We start from the raw sequence: 10,190 nt of genomic DNA, 5'->3' as shown, positions 1-10,190 counted from the left end.
AGGACAATTATAGGAAACAAAAAAATTATAGATAAGTTCCTCGATGGCTCAGATTCTAGAAAGCTAAAAATGAATGAAAAATGCGATATGCGCCTAATACGTGTGATTTTATAATTAAAATAATTAAAACGCTTGCCGTCAAGAAAACCCGCTGTCAAAAATAAGAAAATGAGAAAAATATGTATATAAGATAAGGTAGTACGTAATAATAAATAAAAGATATAAAATATTTAATTAAAAAATATAGAGATGTATAATATATAAGATTATTCACTTTTATATAAGTTGTATACTTTTGGACATAGATCTGCTTGATATAGATTTCTGAGCTTTTGGCGACTGAGTAACGAGAGACGAGAGAAAATTAAAATTGCAAAAATTATCCAAAAGAGGCTGAATAACGTGCAGAGGCGAGTGAGAGGGAATCGGATGAATCGACGTGTATCTTCGACACTAGCGAGATAGAGAAAGCAAAAAAGTGAGTAAAGAAGAGAGTCGTCAGAGGCGGCGCGGCGCGGCGGTCGAAGGACAGAGAAAAGGAGACTGGAGAGTAAAGAGAACGAGCGTGCGCGCCGAGCCGAGGCTGTCGGGGACGACGGGGACTGTCACGGAGGCAGATCTGCCTTCTGGCAGGAGTAGTAGCAGGAGTGGCATCAGGAGGGTTTCGACGCGACGCGACTCGACCTGCTGCTGCTCGGCATTCTCTTCTCGGCAGTCGGCATTACCTGCCAGCGGCCCAGCGCGCGCGAGCAGGTTGGCAGGCGGCATCAGGCGGCAGGCGGCTGACGAAGCGAGGCGCCGAGGCGGCCAGTGGGCCAGTGTCAGTCAGTGTCTTCGAAGTCGCGGACTCCGATAGATCGTGGAGCTTACGCGAGCAGTAGCGCGTGGTGAGCGATATCAAAACTCAGAAGTTCGGTACCACAAGAAACGGATTACGGAGCACAGCACGCGTCGCGAACGAGAGCGATTCGCTGCACTGCCGCCAAGTGCAGCGTGCAGCGTGCGCGTATATCGCGCTGTGTCGGTAGAATCGCGGCGAGCGTCGCGTAAATTGACGACGAAGACGACGCGGGCGGTGCGAGAGGAGGCGAAGAGGCGCAAGGAGAGCGACAACGCATCGCGATATACGATCGATCCGTCAAAAGCCGTGCAGTAGCGGCACGCAACCCAAGCGGCGGCGGCGAACGCGCGAGAGACCGCCCGCCCGCGCTGGCGATGGAGGAAATGTGCTGCTCGTGACGTCACGGACGTCCTCCTCGGTGCTGCTGCTGCTGGAGTAAACGGCCGCGAGCACTTGTCATCGTGCCTTCTGGTTCTCGCGTAGCTGATACTCGCGGATACTTGCGTTCTCTCAATCGTGTTCCCTCGCGAGAGAAAAGGCGAAGCCTCGGGGGAGCCAGAAGAACGAGAGAGAAGGAGCGCGCGCGCACATCGGTATAACGACGGTGTAAGAGAAACGGAGCGAGAGAAACACGTCAGGCAAAAGTGAGGCAGGAAAGTAAGAAAATAAGATAGATCTCAGAGCACAGAGCGAAGAGGAGAGACGTGGAGAAGCGGTGGAGAACGTGGGCGTTGAGTGATTGTTGTCGGTGCTAGTTTCTAGTTTCCATCGGGAGTCATGAGAGACACAAGCGATATGATGGAGGACGCCCTGTCAGAGGTACGTAACAACACCAACAACCGATATACATGTATGTACGTGATACATACATATAATACATAAATCGACCCGCGTCGCGCCGTGCGTTCTCGCTTTCGCGCAGACTTTTAGAAATTTAGATTATAATGTGCCGTGCGTTTCCGCTCCGCGAGAACAAACTCGTGTCTTGTGTCGCGTTAAATCTCCGGAACCATCAAGTGATATTGCGGCGTACTTAAATCGCTCCGAAGAAAAAGGCGTTTGGCAGTGCCACCGAGTACTAACCAAACCGGATATGTTTCTTTCGTTATTCTCACGGATTCTCACACGCGCGATTTACTTAATTTGATCGCTAAAAGAATATTAAAAACCGACTGTAATTTTTTAATAAATCATAATTGGAAAAAATTTTACTAGAGTTTTTAATACATTTGGTACTTAATCACGAAGACGATATACATGACGATATAGATCGCAAAGATGCCATGAATAATAATACTTCTCGATACCTTCGCCAGGTATAGGAAATACTGTCAACTTGTCGTGTATGTGAAGCGTCTCATTTTGCAGAAACTCACAAACAATTGAGTTCTGGCTTCCTTTTCAATAGTTCTAAAATTCCTGATAGAGTTAAAACAAATAATTCTGGCCATTAAAGTAAAAAAACGCGTCGGTACAACTGAGACGCTATAGAGGTTCACGCAGCGTCTCACTTTGTCCTACACGAGGTTCCGCCGCTATATCTTATCAGATTTTGCGAGATTTATAATTCTGTAAAAGCCCGTGCACGTAACAAAGTTTTAGTCATACGCGTAAGGCCGTAAGAAAATAGACCGCGCACACTCGATTATTCTTCAAGCGCGAGGAGAATACGCGACTGTGCGTGGTCTATTTTCTTACGGCCTTACGCGTATGACTAAAACTTTGTTACGTGTAATGGCCTTAACAGTTCTATGTGTATAAAAAGTTCTGCCATATCAAAGCAAAAAAATTAATTATAAGGTACTAAAATCAAACTTACAATGTAATATATATACCGAGTTGAGACGCCAGTTGAAAAATCTCGGAGTTCCGGTTCATGTAAAATATTTTTCGAGTAGTTCTAAGCATACCGAAGCGCTTTCTAAAAAGTTCCGAGCGTTAAGACCTTTGTGTTATATTTAAAAAAAAAATTAATATTATCCGAAAAGTATATAATCATTATGACGGAACAAGGTAAGACGCTGGTCTAAATATCAGAGTACCGATGGCTTTTTTAGAATAGTTCTCGCATAATTCTCAACGTATTTGTGCATTTTCTAAAGAGTTCCCGGTACTAGCAGCAGTGTTGTATAATTTTTTAATAAAGCGTCTCACGCTATTCTCTCTAAGTATTCGGTGCACGAGCGATATTAATTTATTGAAAAATCATACGACATTGTTAATTGCTAGTCCCGGGAACTCTTTAAAAAATGCACAAATATGTTCAGAACTATTTTAGAAAAGCCAGAACTCCGATATTTAGACCAGCGTCTCACCTTGTTCCGTCATAATGGTTACACTTTTCGGATAATATTAATTTTTTTTAAATATAACGAAAAGATTCTAACGCTCGGAACTCTTTAAAAAATGCTTCAATATGCTCAGAACTACTCGAAAAATATTTTACGTAAACCGGAACGCCGAGATTTCAACTGGCGTTTTAACTCGGTATACTCATTACATTGTAATTTTGTTTTTAGTACCTTATAATTAATTTTTTTTTTGCTTTTATGTGGCAGAACTCTTTATAAAACTGTTATAGAACTATAGATCTCGCGAAATCTGCTAAGATATGTACAGTGACGGAACTCGTGTAGTAGGACCAAAGTGAGACACGCTGCGTGAACCTATAGCGTCTCAGCTCAATTATTTGTGAGTTTCCGCGAAATAAGACGCTAGCTTAACATACACCTTTTAAAAGTTTTTAAATAAAATTTTGATAAATTTGTTACGATTAATTATTACACCCTGTCATGTATTTATTTTGATTGTTTGTTTCACAGTTGTGTGTAACATTTTATCATGCTACGCCCATGATTTACGTGCGATATACAGAGTTAAATAGACATGTTTCAGCGATCAGTGATATTGGACAATCTACGCATAGCTTTTTACTACATTGTCAATTTTGCATTAGTAAACCTCTCAATTGTGACGTAATCAAATAAGTAACAATTATCAAAATTTTATTAATTTACTTTTTATTTTATTTAGTATTGAGCTTGACACATTTCCAATATATTTCAAAGAATGGATTTTTCTTTTTCTTTATATTATTTTGTGCAGGACACAATGATGGATTGCGGAGGAGATAGCGGAGAAGATAGTGGAGGTTTGGAGGACTCGGTTGACTTAGCCACTGACATCACGGATAATTCACGTACAATACGAGGTAATTTATTTATTGTATACTTCTATTGTGTATTTATTTATATATATATATACTTTTTGACATCTAAATATTATCTGTGCGTTACAAATATTCATGCCTAGATAATTGCACGATTATAAATAAACCATTAAAAATCTATATTATTTTTAAAATTCAGGATTTGAAAGAGTTAGATATATTTTTATTTCTTTGTTGGCGTTGGATTTATATGTGAATGACAGTAGATCTTATAAAATACTTGTAAAATGCGAGCTTGAAGTGAGAACGTGAAAATAATTATGTTTGTGTATTGTGTCAATCGTTCAATGCGATTGTTTCTAATTACATTATTATTCAATACTTTCGTTATTTTTCCGTTTCCGTTATTTTTTTATGACTTTGTTTCCTATTTTTGTAACATTTTATTGTTTTCTGAGATATAAAACAATTTTGAAAATTTGAAAGTTTGAATTGACCAGTGAACACGATAAATTTAACCTCTCTTTAAGACACAAATGTGAAGTAAAGCATTGCATCTGCGAATAAAGGCGCGCGCGGTGGACTCTCGCGTTGAATCGACGACGATAACCGGGAGAATGCCGCATTGTAACAACCGGACCGCGATTCGATGAGTAAGTCCGCCGCAATGAGGCCGACGGCCCGGTTTTGCGGTCCTGTGGGAATCCTGCCCCATAAACGTCCCACGGGAACTACCTGTCGCTCGAAACCCACACCCTGTCGCATCCGCTCTGCGAATCGCCGCATTTCGCACGAGTCCTCTCCTCTTTCTCATCTCCCTCGTCCTTGTGTGGTGCGTGTCATAATGTGATTCGATGCATCGGTACCGTACATGCGTGTATGCTACTCGCCCGTTCACACACCATCGCGAGAGCGGTAAGGTCGTTTATTCGGCGAGGGTAACTTTAAGATACCTGTTCCTGGGAACGGGAACGATTTCGATCGAACAGTGGCGATTGCGGCGATTAAGTGCGTTTGGCCGCGGAATTCGGACAGAAGCAGAATTTAATGAGTTGTGTGTGATTATAACGTTACAATTATAGAAATCATCTAATAAACGAATCAACACAAATGAAGAAATATATTTAGAAAAAAGATCGGTCCAATTTTTTAAATATATTTAAATAATATGATTAAGTGTTCTCAAATATACATCAATGCCGAATTAAAAATTGAAATGATAAAAAGACATACTTGAAATGCGAGCATGCGAAAATTTTATGTAAAAAAAGATAATAGTCTAATTCCAATATACATAAATTAATAGTAATTCAAATTAACGTATAAACGACAATCGAAAAAAATTGGAAAAGAGTATACGTGTTTAGAGACAAATTTATATCTATCTCCTCATTATTACCATATCATTTCTCGACGTCACAAAGGTAGTCGATCAACGTTTTTCAAACAGGCCCGAACGTATATTACCCGCGTTGTATACTTGTTCTTTTTTTTTCTTAACGATAATAGAAAAGTCTGGACCAGTCGCGAGAGCAAGTTCGTTGATTCTTCTTTTTTTCAGACATCTCTTTCTCTCTCCCTCTTCAGGAGGCATCAATGCGACTCTCCGTGCCGAACGTTCCCACAGGGATACCCGCATTTAAATGTCCCGTGTCCCGTTCCTATAGTCTACGAGACGTAGCAAAGTTTGGATTGGGTTGGGTTAGGTTAAGTGACGATTTAAAAGGACTGAAAGGTACTTAACGAGAACGAACTGTTTGTTTCTACTCAAAAAATATGTGTGGACTGTAGGAAATAAAGATAAAAAATTATAGTACTACCATGACGTTATATGCCAAGAAAGTGCACCGATTATTGTAATAATTTGCAAGAGAAACATGTACCTATCGTACTCAATTTATAATTTATAAAATATTTATAAAATGGATCGTGTGTTAACTATATAAAATATTAATTATTTTTGACGTATGAAATTACCTCTGAATAACAGAATTATTTGTGTATTCTTCACGCAGTTAAGCAAGTGCGATTTACGATAACACAGTCATAAAATTATACTCGATCATCAATAATGATGTAACATATATTGTGACTTAAGTTATACTCAGATCGACTTTTATCACGGTCAATCAATACCGGCGTCATCGTGACCGTAAATTTGTTTACGCGAATTTTAAAGTCGTATTATAATCTATATCGTTTAGTGACATCGCTTGAAATTGCTCCGACGAAGGAGGACCATAATTCTTGTCGGCGAATAGAAATTCTTGCAGCTGTATACGTACACGGAAAGCCGACATTAGCACAGAGAATTCATATTTCAGGAGAAGATCGGCCGAACTGCAGTATATAAGCGGCAACGCAAAGCTATTCTCCTAGCGAGCGGTATCCGACTTATATTCTGTGATTAATGACGTCGACCTAATAAATTTTAATGGATTACTCGTGCGTACCGCTTTACGAATAAATATGGGTACAAAGTTTCGCGCTGTTACGCTACTATAGAAGGTATCTACGTCATTTGCAACTTATTAAAAGTTTTAATCGAGGCGACTTGGATATTGCGCTCCCATTGCGCTTTCTGGCGAATCATATTTTATCGCCTTGAAAATCTTTCAATTTAGCAAACTAATTAGATGGCTGTTATACAAATAAAAGGAAACAAGCTTTTTTTAATATAAAAATCAAAAATATAAAATGTTAAAGCTTAAAAGAAAGTGGAAATAAAAATTTATACTTTATTTTGAAAAATTGCTATTAATACTTTATTATTTATATATTGCTACAACAGTTAATTTAATGTTAAACAAAATTAAAATAAAAAACGTTTACAAGCCCTTTTACAAGTTTATTACAATAATCTTATTCGCGGAATATTTGCACGCTAACTCTACAGTATTTAAGAAATAGGCCAATCCAACGTTATTATAGGAAATACCGCGGTGACGTTTTACAACAAGGTGCAAATAAAGATTTTCTAGAGCATGAGAACTTCTCTTGCAGGTATTATAATATGATATCGTAAAATATTGCTTTACCCAATGGATTATATACCATTCTCAGAATCAACTTTTGTTTTATTGTTGCATTGATATACATATAACAGTCTGTTATAGTATTAATCTTAACTTTCGATTTTATTTCACATGCCATGCAAATTTTGATTCTATAGAATAATTGCGATTTTGCCGGCCATTATTTCATCTACAGGTACCTTTATGTGATCAGTCTTTGTTTGTTAAAAGAATTTTTGAGTTCTTCGGGTTTTATTTCTTCGAGTCAATCTTCTCGCATTAACAGATAATTTAGGCCATTTGCAACCTGCGTAGATGCCGCCGAACGGTTACTGACCTTGTTAGGAATGGGCGAAGACGACGAAGACCTTCTGTCATCGTCAGAGGATGAGGGTGTTGAGGTAGACATCGATGAGCTCGAGGAAGACGACGAGGAAACGGATAATGCCAAATTGCTGCATCAACTCGCTGCATCCCTAGCCCAGGAACTCAAATACTCTCAGAAACAATCTTCGAGCAGCAGAGTGACGTATCAAGATCAAAGTGTGATACGTAATGTGGAGATGCTGCAGGATACGAGTTATCTCGGTCGCGGTTGCCTTCAAAATCAAGTGGACCATTCAAAAACATCTGTTTGTCAAAACGGTTTCGATCACAACGATCTTGATTATTTCAACGATCTCAATGAACAAAACGCGAACTTCACAAAGTTTACAAATTTCGGGAACCTCCGTCAGGAACACGGTCGAGCCTTTGATTCTTCGAACTTAGATCATCGACTGTGGACGGACAATCCAGCGGTCACGATCCATCAGCAGACTGAAAAGTCCTTCAGCAGCCAGCAGGAGCAGAATCCCGATTCCTGGACAGCGGGATGGGATGCTTGCGCCACCGAGGCTCTCCGGTATCTCGTCGAAGACGAGGGCCTACCGCTTCATCATCCTACGGTTATCGCCATGAAAAATTACCTTGATCTGCAGAGGGAGAGAGCGTTCACTCAACACACCGGGTATACGGACACCAAGTCGCAGGACATGAGTCTGCTTCTGGATTGATGAGGCTTCAGCATTAAGGTAGCGAGCGATTAAATTTATTTCTTGCGACCTGTCTCATTAAAGAATTTTCGAGAGAGAAATCTAGGATAAAAAAATTAATCTTGTTATTTAAATAAAACGAGCATAAGGACATATGGCGTGTTGTGAAATCGTTTGCACAAGACTCTTTGCTTTCTTACATATTTCGTCTTCTTTTGAAGAAAAATTTCAATTTTTTTTTTAGCCATAACGATTTATTTATTATCATAAATAATTCGATTCGAATATTCGAATAATTTTAGCTTTCGCGATTATAATTTCGAATAATAAGCGTTCATACGCTGGATCGATATGAACGCCGTTTCTTTTTCGTAACGAGATATTGAAAACCTTCAAGTTCCTTGAACGTCTCAATCAAGGATTAAGATCTTTTTTTCCATTTTCGTTTTCAAAAAGTGGTGATAGTTAATTCCTAATGATTATTCCCGAGAAGATGGCTTCGGTTATCATAAAAGAAAATATTTCTATATAGCAGTTAGAATCATCAAACTGCAGAGAAAAACGACCGGCGAATCACAATTAAAATTATTCTTAAAACAAATTCCTAGTTTAGTCTGTCACGAATAAAAAAAGATCGAAAGAATTAAAATACAATAAACGGGATGATAGAGAAAAGAAAAAAAAGAACGTTACGTCGGTGATCGCCGACAGAATATTGCAGAATGTTTTCGATCGTTATATAATGAGAAGTAATTTTTTACAAATCAAGAAATTACGTTTATACAAATAATATAAAAATAAAAATAATTATTTATAAATTATATCTGCAAATTAACATTTTTCTCTCAAGTAATTTAAAGAATTTAAAGATTTCTTTTTTGAATTGTGCCATTTTGTCGGCGATTATGCACGAAACAATTTTCAGTCAGATCGTATACGAAGAAATTGGCTACAGTGTCGACAATAGAAATGAGAAACGTTTAGCCCCCGAAAATATTGTATATATAATTTGGATTAGGCGAGAGACGACGAGAGCTCCGAGACTTAGATAGGAACTTATTCGGTCATAGATCAGCGAATCTTTATTTGTAAAAGAAATTACAACATATGGCAATAACGAGATCTCACGAGGAGTCCACGTCGGATGGCCTGAAACGTGTGTCTTCTTAATATGACGCTAGTAGTATAATAAAAGGGTGGTTTTGTTTAGAGTAACGTTGCTTAAGCAACGATGCGCGCGAAAGGGTGCACGTCGGCCGCCTTAACACGTCTCAACCATCTACAAAAAGCTCATCGTGAAACCTCAGACATTTCCACATCTTAATCGTTATTTAGATCGTATACGATCATCATTCCTCATGTACGGGAAATTGATCAGGATCGTACGTCAATTGCAGCGTTGAATCGATCCTGATGCGTTAATAAAAAGAGCAAAAGCAAACGAGATAAATGAAACTTGATCGTCAGTGACTCCAGGATCGACGATCGACTTCGATCGTGCGTCACTTGTCAAAAAATCAAAGAGACTTTACATCGTGATTGATTGCGCGCAAAGGATCGAAAAATTACGACTGTGAGTGAATTGCGGAGAAATTTTTAAGCTTTTTTTTTCCACACAATTTTTTTATGGGAAGTAGTCGACGCGCGACGTTCTTCCCACGCGACCGAATTCAAGCTGTGTACATATGTATAATATCGTTTTAACTTATACACAACTATTGTTACTTTTACAATAAAACTCTGTAGATAACATTGACCAGTAAATAAACGACCGATAAATTAATTAAGCCCTTCGTCTCGTTCTCGTCTTCCCAGTCCTTAAACTTAAACTTGGCCGAAGTGTTCAATCTAACCATTCAATCCGCTGCAAAAACTGTATTTTTAGATAATTCTTAGAAATTTGATTTTAATTACATTTAATCACAATCGGATTCTAGTCTAGTTAATCAAATCAGGGGCACAACTCGTAAAATCGAAATTTTATCTCGAAATTTAAAATATTCTTATACCAAACGTTATGTGTACGTCGCGTTTACGTGGTGATATAAATGTAACACTTTTATAATAAAATGGAAAGTTTTTAACAACGTATTTACCGAGCTAAATCAATATATTTGACTTTTTTCTCAGTT

The 10,190-nt window shown here is 38.5% G+C and overlaps 1 protein-coding gene across 1 annotated transcript; it reads left to right on the top strand.

Annotated features, from left to right (window-relative positions):
* Positions 1-663: 663 nt before the first annotated feature.
* LOC143896359 (uncharacterized) lies at positions 664-9,845 on the top strand. The gene is made up of 3 exons (XM_077404198.1): positions 664-1,660; positions 3,947-4,052; positions 7,340-9,845. The coding sequence occupies exons 1-3, from the start codon at positions 1,619-1,621 to the stop codon at positions 8,077-8,079; spliced, it is 888 nt and encodes a 295-aa protein (XP_077260324.1). The 5' UTR covers positions 664-1,618; the 3' UTR covers positions 8,080-9,845.
* The last annotated feature ends 345 nt before the right edge of the window (positions 9,846-10,190 follow it).

The sequence above is a fragment of the Temnothorax americanus genome, unplaced genomic scaffold (assembly GCF_048541705.1).
Source record: "Temnothorax americanus isolate GAGA-0224 unplaced genomic scaffold, ASM4854170v1 Scaffold18, whole genome shotgun sequence".
In the NCBI taxonomy this organism is placed as follows: domain Eukaryota; kingdom Metazoa; phylum Arthropoda; class Insecta; order Hymenoptera; family Formicidae; genus Temnothorax; species Temnothorax americanus.
The sequence above is the reverse complement of the archived record's forward strand: the minus strand, read 5'-3'. Positions and strand labels throughout refer to the sequence as shown.